The sequence below is a fragment of the Ambystoma mexicanum genome, chromosome 9, assembly GCF_040938575.1.
Source record: "Ambystoma mexicanum isolate Mex_15411 chromosome 9, UKY_AmexF1_1, whole genome shotgun sequence".
Taxonomy (NCBI): domain Eukaryota; kingdom Metazoa; phylum Chordata; class Amphibia; order Caudata; family Ambystomatidae; genus Ambystoma; species Ambystoma mexicanum.
The window spans coordinates 168,529,060-168,546,068 of record NC_090931.1 but is presented as its reverse complement, the minus strand read 5'-3'; the positions used below and the strand labels follow the sequence as shown (position 1 = coordinate 168,546,068).

Here is a 17,009-nt window from a genome sequence, read left to right as displayed (position 1 = left end):
TATTTTTTTAACGACACATTTAGAGCGAAAAGACATTGAATTTTGTATTTTTTTTATTTTTGGTGTACCCCAAACCCCTCATTTCCCTATGTGTTTAACCCCACCCCAACCCCCTTCCCGCCCGTTTTATCCCCCTAGCCCAACCCCATACATACATCTTTTTTTTAAATCAATGTTTTTTCATTATAATTGTTTCATTAAAAAATCATTCTCTTTTGTTTTCGTTAAAATAACTGGATTTCGGTTAGAGAGGCCAGTCCTTATCCTGCCAGCACATATTCAGAGCAAACACATTCTAAAAACAAAATGCCATAATCAACCTTTCCTGTCCGGGATGTCCAAAGAAAGCAAAGTGTCTAATTCACTGATGACTTGCACCCCACTGTTTCTCTGAATATAGAAAACAAACTCTTTGTTTTCAGAGGATAAAAAATAAAGTTTAAAACTCCTTATATATAGTGATATGTTATGTGTTTTTCTACAGGTACAGAACTCATGACACTGTAATACTACCCAACTAAATGGTATTCTTTTAGGCAACATCAGTGGAATGAAAGTCTGTATCCTGAACGTTCGACATGTGACTCAGCTCTATGGTCATTGATTTGCCACCTTGGACTTGTCTATTATAAAATAGTAACCTCAGTAGACATCAGGGAAGAAAACTCAGCAGGATGAAACTTCAAGTACAAGCCATTGCATGAATGATTCCCCCGGCCCTTTCCAGAGGTCCTGGTCGGTTATGTTATGATATTTGAACCTTTCCTTGTCTCACTTGTTGGGAGATAGGAATCGTCCCTTGTTGTGAGACAGGCACCTTCCTTTATGTCCCATACTGTGAGATAAGAATCTTCCCTTGTTTCTCTTGCTGCGAGTTGGGAACCTTTGCTTGCACCCCTTGTTGTGAGATAGGAACCTACCCCTGTGCCCCAATATGTCAGATAGGAACCTTTCCTTATGTCCCATGTTGTGAGATAGGAACCTTCCCTTGTTGTGATATAGAACCCTTCCCAAGCGCCCCTTGTTGGGAGTAAGGAATCTTCCTGTGTTTCTCTTGCGTGCGAGACAGGCACCTTCCTTTGTGCCCCTTGTTGTGAGATCAGAATTTTCCCATGTGCCCCATGTTGCGAGATTGGAACTTTCCCTTATGTCCCATGTTGTGAGATAGGAACCTTCCCTTATGTCCCATGTTGTGAGATAGGAACCTTCCCTTGTGTTTCATTTTGTGAGACAGGAACCGTCCATTATGTCCCATGTTTTGAGATAGGAACATACCCTCGTCTCTCTTGTTGGGAGATAAGAATCTTCCCTTGTTTCTCTTGGTGTGAGTTGGGAACCCTTGCTTGCACCCCTTGTTGTGAGATAGGAACCTACCCCTGTGCCCCAATATGTCAGATAGGAACCTTTCCTTATGTCCCATGTTGTGAGATAGGAACCTTCCCTTGTTGTGATATATAAACCTTCCCAAGTGCCCCTTGTTGGGAGTAAGGAATCCTCCCTTGTTTCTCTTGTGTTAGGAACCTTTGCTTGTGTATCTTGTTGTGAGACAGGCACCTTCCTTTTTGCCCCTTGTTGTGAGATGGGAACCTTCCCTTCTGTCCCATGCTGTGAGATAGGCACCTTCCCTTATGTCCCATGTTGTGAGATAGGAACCTTCCCTTAAGTCCCATGTTGTGAGATAGGAACCTTCCCTTATGGCCCATGTTGTGAGATGGGAACCTTCCCTTATGTCCCATGTTGTGAGACGGGAACCTTCCCTTATGTCCCATGTTGTGAGATAGGAACCTTCCCTTATGCCCCATGTTGTGAGATAGGAACCTTCCCTTATTTCCCATGTTGTGAGATAGGAACCTTCCCTTATGTCCCATGCTGTGAGATAGGAACCTTCCCTTATGTCCCATGTTGTGATAGGCCCCTTCCCTTATGTCTCATGCTGTGAGATGGGAACCTTCCCTTATGTCCCATGTTGTGAGATAGGCACCTTCCCTTATGTCTCATGTTGTGAGATGGGAACCTTCCCTTATGTCCCATGTTGTGAGATAGGCACCTTCCCTTATGTCTCATGTTGTGAGATGGGAACCTTCCCTTATGTCCCATGCTGTGAGCTAGGGACCTTCCCTTATGTCCCATGTTGTGAGATAGGAACCTTCCCTTGCTTCTCTTATTGGGAGATAGGAACCTTCCCTTATGTCCCATATTGTGAGATAGGAACCTTCCCTTATGTCCCATGTTGTGAGATAGGAACCTTCCCTTATGTCCCATGTTGTGAGATAGGCACCTTCCCTTATGTCCCATGTTGTGAGATAGGAACCTTCCCTTGTGTCTCATGTTGTGAGATGGGAACCTTCCCTTATGTCCCATGTTGTGAGATAGGAACCTTCCCTTGCTTCTCTTATTGGGAGATAGGAACCTTCCCTTATGTCCCATGTTGTGAGATAGGAACCTTCCCTTATGTCCCATGTTTTGAGATAGGAACCTTCCCTTATGTCCCATGTTGTGAGATAGGCACCTTCCCTTATGTCCCATGTTGTGAGATAGGAACCTTCCCTTATGTCTCATGTTGTGAGATAGGCACCTTCCCTTATGTCCCATGTTGTGAGATAGGAACCTTCCCTTATGTCTCATGTTGTAAGATGGGAACGTTCCCTTATGGCCCATGCTGTGAGATAGGAACCTTCCCTTATGTCCCATGTTGTGAGATGGGAACCTTCCCTTATGTCCCATGTTGTGAGATAGGAACCTTCCCTTATGTCCCATGCTGTGAGATGGGAACCTTCCCTCATGTCCCATGTTGTGAGATGGGAACCTTCCCTTATGTCTCATGTTGTGAGATGGGAAGCTTCCCTTATGTCCCATGCTGTGAGATAGGAACCTTCCCTTGCTTCTCTCATTGGGAGATATGCACCTTCCATTATGTCCTATGTTGTGGGATAGCAACCCACCCTTCCCTCTGTTGTTGGGAGATATTAATCTTCTCTTGTTGTGAGACAGGCCCCTTCCTTTGTGCCCCTCGTTGTGAGATAGGAACCTTCCCATTTGCCCATTTTTGTGAGTACGGAATCTTCCTCTGCGTCCTTTCCATTTTGAGACGAATACGCAGCTCTTGTTTCCCATGACCTTTGGGTAGAGAACCTTCCCTTCCATTTCTTGTGGTGACATAGGAACATTCGCTGGCGTCCTATGACTTTATGATGAAGAGACTTTCCTTCTCCCAAGTGTTTCAAGTAAAGAGCCGTCCCTTTCCCTGTGACCAATAACCATGGGAGGGATAACTTTTCCTTGCGTCCTTTTTATGAGATCAGACCTTTCTTTGCATCCTTTACCTTTTGGGATGAAGAACCATTTCTCGCATCCGATGACCTTTGGATAAAAAACCAGCCTTTGTGTCTCAAGATGAGAGACGAACCTTCCCATGTGCTCAATCTTTCCCATGACCTTTGTTTAAAGAAGCTTCTCTTGTGTCCCATTATGTGGGAATAAGAACCTTCCCAACAGCCTTTGCTTTGGATGAAAAACACTTCCTTGTGTTCCATGATCCTGGCACAAAGAACCTTCCGTTACGTCCCATGTTGTGAGATAGGAACCTTCCGTTACGTCCCATGTTGTGAGATAGGAACCTTCCCTTATGTCCCATGTTGTGAGATAGGAACCTTCCCTTACGTCCCATGTTGTGAGATAGGAACCTTCCGTTACGTCCCATGTTGATATAGGAACCTTCCCTTATGTCCCATGTTGTGAGATAGGAACCTTCCCTTACGTCCCATGTTGTGAGATAGGAACCTTCCGTTACGCCCCATGCGGTAGGCAAGGGAGCTACCTCATTTATTGTCCGATACATTTAAAGGAAGGACCTATCCCTGTGAAAAACATTGCGAGGTGCCTAAACGCTCTTCAAACTCTGGGCTCGTGTGCTAATTAGAGTTCAGAGTAGACTCAGCTTGCCGGTACCAATCAACGGTATGACGTCCTTTCATCGCTGGATGTTTTTACGCTGGGTTTTTTACCGTAATTTCTTTTTACGAAACAACCCATTGAATTGTTTAGGGGGGGGGTAGAAAATGATATATATGGGGTGTGGGTGTTTAGGAATACATAAAACATTAAAGGGAATAGGTTGGTTTGGGGGGAACCCGAACCCCGCCAAAAATAATTAAAGCAAATTTGATGGGTTTTTTCGTTAAAAGAAATTGCGGTAAAAAACCCAGCGAAAAAACATCCCACGATGAAATTACATGGAACCCAATCAGTATCCTTAAAATGCTGGCAATAACCATCACTAATAGAAAACCAAGCAAGCTGATGGCACTCACAATCATTGCCACACTCACGACTGATAAACAGCCTCTCAGCTCTTTGTATTTTCGTTTATCTATACTTTTACAATTTAGTAAAACCCAATGTTTTCCCTCTTGCCCGACCTTGCTCCTGTTACTTCTCATGCACAAGTGTTTCCTTCAGCGTGGGAGACAGTAAAAAGCGGATAGCAACAGCGTTGTAGTCCGCATTGGCAGCAGGGGCTGTTCATTAGGTTTCACCCTCATTAATGGTTCCTGCTGCGCAGTGGACTATGACGTTTGCAGACCATTGACACTCATTAATGCCCTCACATGCAGGATTTGATGCTTACGATGATCAGTCCCTGGTCCTAGATTTATTAGTCTGGAATGAACCCTTCCTCTCTTTGGCCCACACAGGACTGCAATAAAGGACTGATGATTTTGGGATTTTCCATACTTCTCTTACAGAACTGACTCTGACCTTTAAAATCCATCTACCAAAAGGATCTTTTTAGGACACCCCCCTTCCTCTGCTTTCATGAAACTGACACCTGATTAGGTACCAACACTCCCTAAACGGTGTTTAGTGCAACCTCCACAAGATAGCCCCTCCTCTGCAAGATGCATAGTCGCAAGAGCCTTCTCCGTATTCCCGCATGCCGTCCTATGCAAGATGAGTAATACATTATAATTCTATAAACAGGGGTGGACTGGGAACCAAAAGGGGCCCTGGAAATAATTTTCAATGTGGCCCCATATTACACATTTTAAGCAAGCCCAACCCTTTTCCTAGGAGAGAATGTGAAAATTAAATACAAAAGAGGCCCAGGGTGCAGAGGCCCACCGGGAAATCTCCAGAGTACCCAGTAGGCCACTCCAGCCCTGTCTATAAATGTCTACAGACTTGGTCCTTCCCCATTAAAAAGTTGCACTGGACACTCCCAAAGCTTATCTTGGTTTACAATACCCAATAGAAGGCACATGCTCTAGAGCCCATAGTATGGGAATACACTGCTATGCTTGGTTTAGCTCACAACTGTGCACCATCAGAGTGTGTCTACTACACCGTAGATCCCATGAGTCCTCGCCATTGACTTTTCTGGTTGGGGATAATGGTAGATGTAGGGGAAAACATCTGGAGAGCCGCAGGTTGCCTACTCCTGTTCTAGATCATATCCCTCTGAGAGAACCAGAGACTAAACATTGTTAAAAAACCCATTAATCTCTTGGCAGCAGTCAAAACCCCTCTTCACTTACCGTGCTATCCTTGCTGGATGATTCGGCCAGCGCGTCAGATTTCTCCCAGCTGTAGCTGAGACGACTGCTGGGTTGCGTGGAGGAATTGCTGCTCTCCGCGGCCAACGTGCGAGGTAAGCTGTAGCTGCCGGTGCTCCTCTTAGTGTAGGTGTCTGAGTAGTCTGTCCGGCTGACGTTCCGATAGGAGCCAGTTAAGCTGTCCGGCTCAAGGCGACTACGGTTCAGAAGAGGGCTCCTGTTGACCCCCGAGAAGTACGAATCCGAGGTGTGAAGGCCAGCCAAGTCATGGGCCAGCTCTGTCTGGCTGGAGGACTTCCTTCGGTTTAGAGGTGCCAGTGAGGAGGACGCAGAGGACAAATAGTTTGTATGGTGGCTTGTGTGGTAGCCATAGGAATAGCTGGAACCACTCAGCCCACTGCCCTGGGTCTTGATAGGTGTCCGGTACTGGCTTTCAGTGCGCCTCGTTAGGTCCACTCGGGGAAGAGAGCGGCCTCGGTTCAGCTCCGCAGTAGTTGGGGAAGAGTGGTAGGTGGAGATGCGTGGAGTGCTGCTGGTATAGCTGCTGGAGAGCCCTGGCTTGTAGGCGAGCTTTTCCCGCTCGACGTAGGAAGAGCTGAGGTTGCTGCCATACGACGACAGTCCGCCATAACTGGACTTGGTGTAGGTCTCGCCGCTGTACCTCTTCACCGTGGCGGAGATATGAGACATACTGCTGGCCGGGAGTCAGGGGGTGCCGTAGACGGCACATGGGCTGAAAAGCAAGGAGAAAAGGGGGGATTAGCAAGCCACAGTGAGGATGGGTTTAAGGCACGGGGCAGGGTGTGGAAAGGTGACAACAGTACATTCACTTCTAAGGGGAAGTGGAAAAACACAGTAGCCAGCTTTTACTCCGAAGTGGGGGTCGGTCGGGGTGATAGACAAAGGATGGAAAGGTGTGCAAACACAGCACCGAGTGAATTGTGCAGAGGTACAAACAGTGCTTGGCAGCAATTGCTTTGTCTGGCAACGACAGGCGGTTGGAGCCCGTCTAATAATAACAGGCACAGGTTCTGCAACATATTTTGTAGCTATAAACACCCTTGAGTTCACTGGCGCAGGTCAATGAGTTCCTTGGCATTGGGCGCTGGCACTGCCACGCTGCCTGGAAGCTTTGCTTGTGTACGCCGCGGTTATGCCTGCCGCAGCCAGATAGTCTAGCCTGATAGTTGCAGCTTGGTGGAGGAAGGGGGGAGGCTCTACTTGCATCACTGTGTGTATCTCTTGAAATGTGTGTGTTTAGGTTGGAAATCAGGAGAGAACACGATCTTGTCCTAGTTTGAGCGCTGGCTTTCATTTCTAGGAGCTTACCATCAGGAGTTAGGGGTGGCAGTGCTGATGCAGACTAGTGGCAATCGTCCAGGGCAGGGGCCTGCAACCTTGGGCTCACTAAATGTTTTGGACTACAACTCTCTTCAGCCCTAGCCAGCATAGTCAATGGTGAGGGACCATGGGAGATGTAGTCCATAACATTTGGCGAGTCGCAGTTTGCAGGCCCCTGGCCTAGGGGCAGAAACAGCAATCAGTGGGAAGGGGGTGGGGCAGGGATTAGGGCACCCAGAACAAAATAAGAATGACAACGAGACAACAGAAAAGTGAAAGAAGAGTGATAAAAAAAGAGAGAATGGAAAAAAGAGAGAAGGAAAGGAGTGAGACAGTTAAAGAGTGAGAGGGAATGAGGGAAAGGGCATTGGGTTCGATCGCCACCAGCAAGGAAAGGAATCTAAAGCTTTCTCGAGAAACACCTGCCCTCCCCCACCCCAATGTACATCATCCGAAATGCCAGTTCAGCTTCGGTCCAGCCAGTCACAAGTCAGTGAAGAATGACGTTGCTACTGACCTTTCAGCGGCCTCACTCTGCCTGGAAATCCACTTCCCACAGGCCTACTGGTGTTGCTCAGTGTGGGGCTACTTTGGTGCTCACTGGTACTACCCTGTACTGGGCTTCTGGTGACCTGTTATACTGTGGTGTGAGTACAGCATCTCCCCTGACTGTCCCAACGGTTAGCAACGTGGTACAACCCCCCGTCCCCCATTTTTAAAACACCTGATTGTGGAATTAAAGTTGTTTCCCCTCATTTATCAATGTGATGGAAAAGGGAAAGGGTGCGTGTTTAATTCTCACTCCAAATTAAAGTTCCCCTTTCCAACGGCATCGCTGTCCCTCGCGATCAGACAGTGTACTGACGAGGAATGAGGCCCTTACAATGTGATTTGGAGAAGTGTAAAATGTGCAATGAAAGCGTGGAGCGTTTTATAAAATAAACCAGTGTGAAAGCCTGTGTACACAGGCCAAAGTGCAGGTTTTCACTGACATAGTATGACCACTATATAGCCTTAGGCAATAGCTCCCTCTAGTGGTAAAAACAGGCGAAGCTCTGCGAATTGGCATTACAGTATGACCACTTTAAATCCTAAGGCAACAGCTCCCTCTAGTGGTGACAACAGGCGAAGCTATGACTGGCTCTGAAAAACATACAAGACAAACATACATCTGGCCTTTTATGATATTATTGGATTAGATAGATTAGATCACCATCAAAAGTCTGTAAAACGACATTTGAGAGATCAAAAAATGTGTCCTTAGCTATCAATGTATTATATTGATGAGGAAATACACCTTAAAAATGTGATTCTGCACAGGAACTCCAAGTAAAATTAAACAAAAAAATAAAACATACAACTCCACAAGATGACATCTTAAAATTCCAAAGGGTAGCCTCTCACTGTCAGGGAAGTAGAGCGATGAGGAAGGGCACCTTAAAAATGTGATTCAGAGAACTTTGAAATTTGCATTGAAAGCTAGGTAAAGTAAGATAACAGAAACATAGCATTAAACTCTAAGATGTTAGATCTAAAACGCAACCCCTCGCTTATGAGAAAGTACACTTTTGAGTACTGATACCTACCAAGTGTGATTTAGTGGATTTCAAAATGTGCATAAAAGCCGACAAATATGTTATGTTATGAAGCTTTTGGACGGCACCAATCACCAACATTGTGGTATTACAGCGGCAATACCTTGTCCAACAAAATGCCATATTATGGCTCCATTTGGGGTAACCAGATCGTAGTCTGTGGTGTAAGAAGAAAGAAAAGCGTGGCAAAAAGTGTAGGCGGGGAGAAGGATATGGATGAACAGAGGTAACAACTGGAGAAGATACGATGGGATTGCTCTAGAGAGAATAGGATTGCATAAGTATAATGGTAGGTGCCACGCAATGCTGATCTAGAAAGAGGACAATAAGAAAACTCCTGGCAATGAACATGTTCTAATGATGGCCTTTTTGGTACGTTGGAAGGAGTACTCCAAGTAGCGGAATCATGGTTGGGAGATGGCCTCAAGATTTGCTCAGGAAGCCCTTGAAGTGTGAAGACCAGAAATGCCAGGTAGTGTTTTTCAGGCACTCGCAGCACATTCTGGGTATAAAAACTGGGAATGCAAAGCCAACAGTCTGAAGTAAGCGAGCCAAGGCTAGGCTGGGTAAAAAGGGTAATGCGTGCAAAGAAAACGGGAGAACGGGAACAGGGATGTAGAAATCGCCATACAAGAGCCATACATGCATGGCCTGTCCATGGGGTAGATTTCACGGATGCAGGCTGTGCGGGGCGTGGAGTTGGTGAACTGGTATAACTTAACCACTGTGCAAACTCAGCTCTATTTGTACAGGCCAAATGCCCGATGTAAGCGAGTATGCAACATATATTACATGCTGCTGCACGAGCAGGACTCCAAGGGCAAAGATGAGCAAGGGAGCCCAGGGTACAAATAAGTTATCAAACCCAAGAAATGTATAAAATAGGTTTACGCAATATAAGGAAGCTTTCGAAGGCCGGTACATAAACATAAGAGTTGGCACGAGACTCATTGATCTCCATAATCTTGGCACGTACCAATTGAGTCCCTATTCTCCCCTAAAATGATAGGCATTAGGTCGTACAAGACTGTGCAACAGTAAATATGAAAGGTCCACACGAGAGGGAGGACCATATAAGAACCTGCCTAGTGATAAGAAAATCGATATTATTGTACGCATTTCTGTGATTTGCATCCCCCACACATGCGATGCGACTAGGATTTGCAATTTCAGACAGACCATCAAATTGCCTTGTTGTCATTTGTCTGCCCATTTAGAAGAAGTCGATAGTTTGGTAAATAACGCCTCCTCTTCGACACTTATGCAAACCTCAAACTTCACCAAATGAGATCTTCGGCGTCTTAGTCCTGTTTGGTGTACTCCACCCATTGTGGGAGGCTGCTTTTGGAACATCTAAGAAATCAATAATAGTGCGAACACCGCTATAGGATGGCATTTTATAGATCCAAAAGCAGCCCCTCACTACCAGCAATGTCCACTGACGAGGAAGGCCACATTAAAAGGGTGATTCTGTAAAGTTCAAAAAGCTGCGTAACATAACACAGCATAACATCAATAGCCCATGCCACTATATGAGTTGACATTTCATAGGTTCAAAAGTAGTGACTTATTATCAGATAAGTATATAGAGGAAGAAAGATAGATTTAATGCTGGAGTTTTTCAAAAGCAAACCGTAGTCACCTCACATGTCAGGGACAGAGATAATCACACATTTCACTTAGCATGTTATTAAATGCACCTTCTGCTATGAAGCTTTCGTATTTACTGTTGCACAGTCTTATACGTTCAAATGCCTATCATTTTGGGGGCGGAATCCTTAAAGGCCCAAAATGTAATTGGGATGGTCCAATTGTGAAGCACCTACTGATCCCCACACCGTTCTCAAACCAGCAGTGACCCCATTCATCAAGATGAAACAGACACAGCCCAACATGTATACCTCCTTTGCCTTTTGTGGTAGCACAGTCTATATACTCTTCAGATGGAGTGTGTGGTGACAGCAGTACCAGCCCAAACAAACTTAAATACAATGGACCAAAATAAAAGAATGTCAAATTAAGTTTCTATAAAAATATAGAGTTTAAACAATACAAACACAATCAACAAAACTAGAAAACACTACAAAAAGCCACCCCTGTAAAAGAAAACAAAGAGAATGCAGACGTTTGCAATAAGACACTGTTGGTAGATGATCAGGGGTGTTCAGGCACAAGCCTCGCACAGGAGTGACACAATGTCGCTGTTCAAAGGATATGTCTTTAAGAACAAGAAAAAGAAGGGGGGCTTAAAATTAACTATCGTCCCAAAAGTGGACCGGGGAACAGGGTATTGTGAGGCTATCCAGGTGGCCAGGACACAGCCATCGCTATTGGATCCAGTTCCTGGGGGTGGAAAGTGAGGCAGGATCACCTGGATGGGGCATCCTAGGGGAGTGAAAGTGGGACACCGACGGGTGAGGCGCAGTATCTCCCTTATTATATATTTTCCCCATCCTACCCCGTAGGATACTCAAACACTCTAAACCCTCCCACTTTTCCGACACTAACACTTTCGCACACCATGAAAAATGACGGACAAACACCAGAGCCGTTTATCTGACATGTCCCACCACGATGGTCAGGCAAAGTCAGGCAATTGACCAGAATGGCATACATCTGTCGGCCCTTTCTCGTCCCCACAGGGATAAAAGGTGGAGCACGAGAGCACAAGACAAGCAAGGCAGACCGCTTGACGAGAGAGTTAACTCAGCATGGCAGTTCAAGAGGAGGAGAAAGACGGCGATAGCCGAGAGGGTGACAAGGGGAAAAGCGACCTGGCCCTTCCTGACCAAGGCCTGTGAAACCTCCACAGAAGGAAACATAAGAACGTGAACAATAGTCAGCATGTTTTGTAGCAGATGTCAATGGTACACAGGGCCATAGTCCGCTGATAATCAAGTCGGGGAGAAACGCTTGCCACCGTGGTACTGGCCTTGACTGTAAAGACAAGAAAAGCCAAGCGGTTCATCACAGCCAGTGACTCGAGGGGAGAGCCGATAAGAAACTGAACTGTGTTGAACAAAAGTAGCAAATGGCTAATTGAAGAAAGTACAAAGAACTGTTAATACGAGAGGGGAGAACCAGCTACAGAGGAGTCGGGCACCACATGGGTATTCACTTGAGAAATTCTGGACGATTACCCTATTGTTGAAACTACTGTTACCAGAAGTCCTTGGGAACGGAGAAGAGGGTCAAAGTGGTCATACGGGGGTCTAGCAAAATCCTCCGTACAGTCGAAAGTCTTTGACCGTCAAAGGAAGGTAAAGCTAAGGGAAGTGAATCCCGCACTGTGTGAATTGCAAAAGTTGGCAAGAGTGAACCCCGACAGAGGGATGCTGATAAAGAGGAGGCGAAGCCTGAAGTCCCAATAAATAATGAGTTGACAAGAGCGAACCCGGCAGAGGGTTGTCCACAGTGAACTGTTTAAAAAGACATCAAGATACGTGAATGTCACAGATGAGATTGTGTTGAAAGCTGTAGTGAATCTGATGGAGGGAGGCTAACATTCGAGGAGGGTCTGAGCAGGGACGTCATTTCACTTTATTGCGCCTAATGAGGTTAGCAATTTTAGCATGTTATTCTGAATGACTCAGTAGCGAACATGGGATTTATATCCGTAAGGATAGCTTTTGTAGCATCCGATTTTGTACATAACAAAATAAACATACAGTTGTTATATGCTTTGAAAATTATTTCTGCTTCATTTACACTTTGTAGTTTATGGATAAGTGTTGCCCTTGTAACGAAGGTTTAGGGGCATACCTACCTTCACTTTTATGTGAGCCAGGCTTTTTGGCATCAGGCTGGGAGTCTAGGTGCTTTTTGGTCAGGCCAGTGTCGAGTCATTGAGCGGCGGCACAGTTCCAAAAATGCAGTGCCGTTAGAGAGCAGCGTCGGCTTGTGGGTTGAAGATGCTAGTGATGGCGGGTAATGTCGGGTCAGGAGGAGCCGAAAAGCTCAGTAGACTTGGGTCCAGAGGAGCAGAAACTGTCCCTCGGCAGTAACACGGACAACAAAATTTTGGCGAAGATCTTGGCCTCTAGAGTGGAGGATCTTCTCCCGAAGTTGATCAATGAAAATCAATCGGGTTTTGTGAAAGGGAGAAAAACATCTAGCAACATCAGGCGTTTATTCCATACGATTAATAAGGCGACGGATGAGTCAGGGGATGCAGCCGTTTTTTCATTGGACGCGGAGAAGGCTTTTGATCGGGTGGAATGGGATTTCTTGTTCTTAGTCCTTGAGAAATTGGGATTTGGAGTGAATTTTAGATCGTGGATCAGGCTCTTATATTCGGAGCCGACAGCAGATGTTAATACCAATGGGATCCGCTCTGTTCCTTTTAGTCTGGAAAGGGGGACGAGACAGGGATGCCCGCTTTCGCCTTTGTTGTTTGTTCTGGCGATTGAGCCTTTGGCAGCTGTTATTAGAAATGAACTGGATATTGACGGTGTCTCGTGTTGGGGTTTACAACAGAAAATATGGTTGTTTGCAGATGACATACTTTTGGTCCTGCGGGACTTGCATCTATCTTTACCAGCATTAATGGATGTCTTAACTTCATTCCAGAAGATTTCTGGTTATAGAGTAAATTGGAGCAAATCGGAAGTGATGCCGCTGGTTCCTGGATGTAGCAAAAAATATGTCACTGATCTGGGTTTTCGTTGGTGTCCAGATAAGGTGTTATATCTGGGGATTTGGATCACTCCGAGGATTAGTGACTTGGTAAGAGTGAACATGAATATGCTTACTGTGGCTTTTAAAAATGACTTGGAACGATGGGAATTACTGTATCTCTCGCTTTGGGGGAAGGTTAACGCTTTGAAGATGGTGTCCGCCCCTAAAATCAACTATATTTTAGGTATGATCCCATTGAATATTGAGGCTTCTTATTGGAAAGAATTAGACAGGCTTACACAAGGATTTTTATGGGACAAGAAACCGCCAAGATTGAGTTTGTGGAAGTTACAGTTGCCATTGGAGAAAGGCGGGTTAGGAGTACCAAATTTCAGGGCCTATCATCTAGCCTTTAATTGTGCTTTTGTGGTTGACTTCATGGAAACAAATCCTAGTGTGTGGGCTGTGGCCGAGGCGAGTGCTAATGGCCCTTTGTCACCTAGGGCATTGTTGACCACAGTATCGAAAGGTGTGAAAGATATATTGACTACATCATTGAGAAATTCCTGGAAGAATCTGAATGCATTGTTAGGTGTGGATGCATGCAGAGATCCGAATGCGTCATTATGGATGAATCCCTCTATCAAACTAAACGGCAAAACAATATTTTGGCCTGAATGGTTTTTAGGTGGTGTCAAATGGGTTGGTGACCTCTTCACTGAGGGTGAATGGAAAAGCGCTAGAGATTTGCAGAGAGAATTTCGCATTGAGGGTTTCAAGTTTTCAGACTACAGGAAACTGAAGTTGGTTGTTGGTGTGTGTGATTTTCAAAATAGTCTGAACCTGGAATTTCTTACGAGGAAATCTTTGGTGAATGAGGGCGGCTTAGCGAGCAGAGTATACAGGCAGATTCTGCTTGAATATAAAGGCAATGATTTTCTAAGATTTGAATGGAGTAGGAGAATTGGCACGGACATTTCTGTGGAAGTTTGGACACGAATGTGTGAGAATGTCAAACTGTGTTCCTTGAGTTTGACTGAGCGGACAAGACAGATTAAGATCCTGAATAGGGTCTATTGGACCCCGGAAAAATTGTGGAGGCGAAGTTTAAGGGATGGTCCGGAATGCTGGGCATGTGTTCAGGAGAATGGTACAATGGAGCATATGTTGTGGGATTGCGTGAAGGTTCGAGGGTTCTGGAATGATGTCGGTGTAATTTGTGAAGAAATCCTGGATGTGACAATTGATTTTAATTTCGAGACAATCATTCTGGGGAGCGACTTCAACTTGGATGATCTCTCTCAATGCCAGAAAAAATGGTTATTTAGAGGAGCTGCAGTGGGTAAGAAAATTATCCTTAGAAATTGGAAATCTGTTGCTGCATTGGAGAAAGAGTTGTGGATAAGTGAAATGCGAGATTTGGCAGCTATGGAGGAATGTATATATAGGAAACAGGGTAAGAATGGTTTGTTTGCAAAAATATGGGGGACTTTTTTGGATCTGTATTGAGTTTGATTTTATAGGTAATGTGATGTGAACTGTGGGTTGGGTTGGGTTTTGTATTTAAAATATTCTTGTTTTTGATGTTTCAGTGAACTGGTATGTAATTTTTTTTTGTGAATATGTTATTGTCTTTTCTTCTTTTTCTAAAATAAAGTTGCAAAAAAAAAAAAAAAAAAAAAAAAAAAAGTGAGTGGAATATGTTGGCATGACACAGCATCGGGGTACTGCAGTGACTAGGATTTTGAAGAAGCTGGTGACCAGGTGGTGGTGTTAAGTTGGGGAAGTTAGAAGACTCAGCAGGTGTCAGATGCAGAGTTGGCTGGGCTTCAGTGTCTATCAAACTATGAGGAGAGAAGGCGGTCAAGAGTAGATGTCCTTCTGTTCAGCACTCCAACTCCATCTTGGCTGGAGCATGCCTGTCACCTACAAGGGATCCTTCATCTACAGTGAACAGGTGCCTGGTTCCACTTCAGCCAATAGAGATTACTTTATCCAGCAGCAGTTCTCTCCCAATGCTCCCTAGGATGTTTTGAAGACACAGCACACCTCTTCATTAGATGCTTTGCTTTGTGCTTTGGAATGGCGTGCACTCCCAACAGAGGTTAAAACGTGAATCATTCTTCTTTTGGTGGTCCACAGATGAATCAAAGAATGAGGGGATGGCTCTCTTCTTATAAAGGAAAAATGTCACAGGGGATCGCTCTAAAGCAAGCCTACTCTAAGGGTTCACACCCAGACTACCTTGCCTGCAGGAAATTGAGGGGACAGGAAAAGAAAGTTGCCCCTAACAGAAACCAAGATTGCGGGACCCTTCTCTTAGTCAGCCTCTTCCTAGCTACTCTAGCTCCTCCCCCGTCCCTTGCCTGCTGACGTCAAAGGGTTTCCAGTGGTCAGCAACCTGGTGGAAGTGTGGCTTTGTTATGCAGTGCTGTCACTGAAGCCTTAGATCTCCTGGATTCCTCTTGGTGGAAGTTTCTGTGCCCTGATTGAAGGTGTTGTTTTCCTGCATGGGGATCAGAGAGGCAGAATCCTTGGCATTGTCTCACATAGCAATTGTGGCGACAAAAAAGTCAGACCAGACAGCAATATGATTCAGTCCTGCCAAAGAGGAAACCTGCCCAGAGAGCTGACACTAATGTGCTATCAAATTGCAGTAGTTGTATAATTGTGCGTTCTTAGCAGTCACCATACACAAACAGGCCTGGCTTATTTTTACAGATTTACATGCAACCAGACTGACTAAGGCATACAATTATTATACATTAGATTAGGTGTGCAGAAAATTATTAAGCCATCTCTAGCTGCAGGAACTTTGTGTTTTTGCAGCTGTCAGGAATTCACACGTGACCTTGAAACCTGCTCTGTGCCACGGCGGAAATAGGGCTGGAGATGGCAGGAGACTGGTTACAGCAGAAGCACAGGTAACCATATCACCCCCTCCTCCCTCTGGTATTCGCCAACATTCACCTTCTACTAAGTCTATTCTTTAATAGGTCAGACCCGTCCTCAGGCTGGGCACTCATGGAAGGAATATTCTGGAGTTAATCCTGAGGTAACCGTTAAGGATTTGCCCAGGAAAATAAACTACTGAATATTTTAGGATTGCCGGGCACATCTCAAGCCAATTGTGCATTCAATATTGCATATTGTACACATTATCCTGTTCTCCAAATCCGCCTTCTAGCACATTCCAATCAAGTCCATATAAAGTAGAATAAACTTTTCTTTTCTACATCATACATTTCATGATCCACCTCACAGGAAAGGCATGCTCCCATGCTATCCAAAACATTCTTCTGCCAACTTCGCCTTTCCCTGCTTTTATTTATGGCACTTTTTGCACCGGTGCCGACCTCTTTGCTTTACCGTGCTCTTTTCCTGTCCTCTTTGCTTTATCGTACCCCTTTCCCGTCCTCTTTGCTTTACCGTGCTCCTTTCCTGTCCTCTTTGCTTTATCGTGCCCCTTTCCCATCCTCTTTGCTATACCGTGCTTCTTTCCCATCCTCTTTGCTTTACCGTGCTTCTTTCCCATCCTCTTTGCTTTACCGTGCTTCTTTCCCGTACTCTTTGCTCTACCGTACCCCCTTCCCCTCCTCTTTGCTTTACCATGCTCCTTTCCCATCTTCTTTGCTTTACCGTACTCTTTTCCCACCCTTTTTGCTTTACCGTGCTCCTTTTCCTTCTGTAGACCATGTAAGGCCTTGCACATGTTAATAGTAGGACAAGATAGCCAGTTTTATGCCTCATCAGGGCAGGGAGTTGGCTAATGATAGGTCACTTCTAGGAACAGCTTCTTCACCATGTACATGATTATGTACAATGCATGTGGGAGAGGAGTCGGAAGGTTTACCTGAGAATAGCGCAGCCGGGGTGTTGCTATGTCTGGAAAAGATCTGGTGCT

The 17,009-nt window shown here is 45.2% G+C and overlaps 1 protein-coding gene across 4 annotated transcripts in view; it reads right to left on the bottom strand.

Annotated features, from left to right (window-relative positions):
* Window positions 1-17,009, bottom strand: part of USP2 (ubiquitin specific peptidase 2) — a 357,749-nt gene that overhangs the window by 233,636 nt on the left and 107,104 nt on the right. For all 4 annotated transcript variants that reach the window (XM_069614354.1, XM_069614356.1, XM_069614355.1 and 1 more), the window contains one exon: window positions 5,535-6,285. In XM_069614354.1, the coding sequence (XP_069470455.1) occupies window positions 5,535-6,242 (708 nt within the window). In that variant the 5' untranslated portion in view covers window positions 6,243-6,285. The remainder of the gene's footprint in view (window positions 1-5,534; window positions 6,286-17,009) is intronic.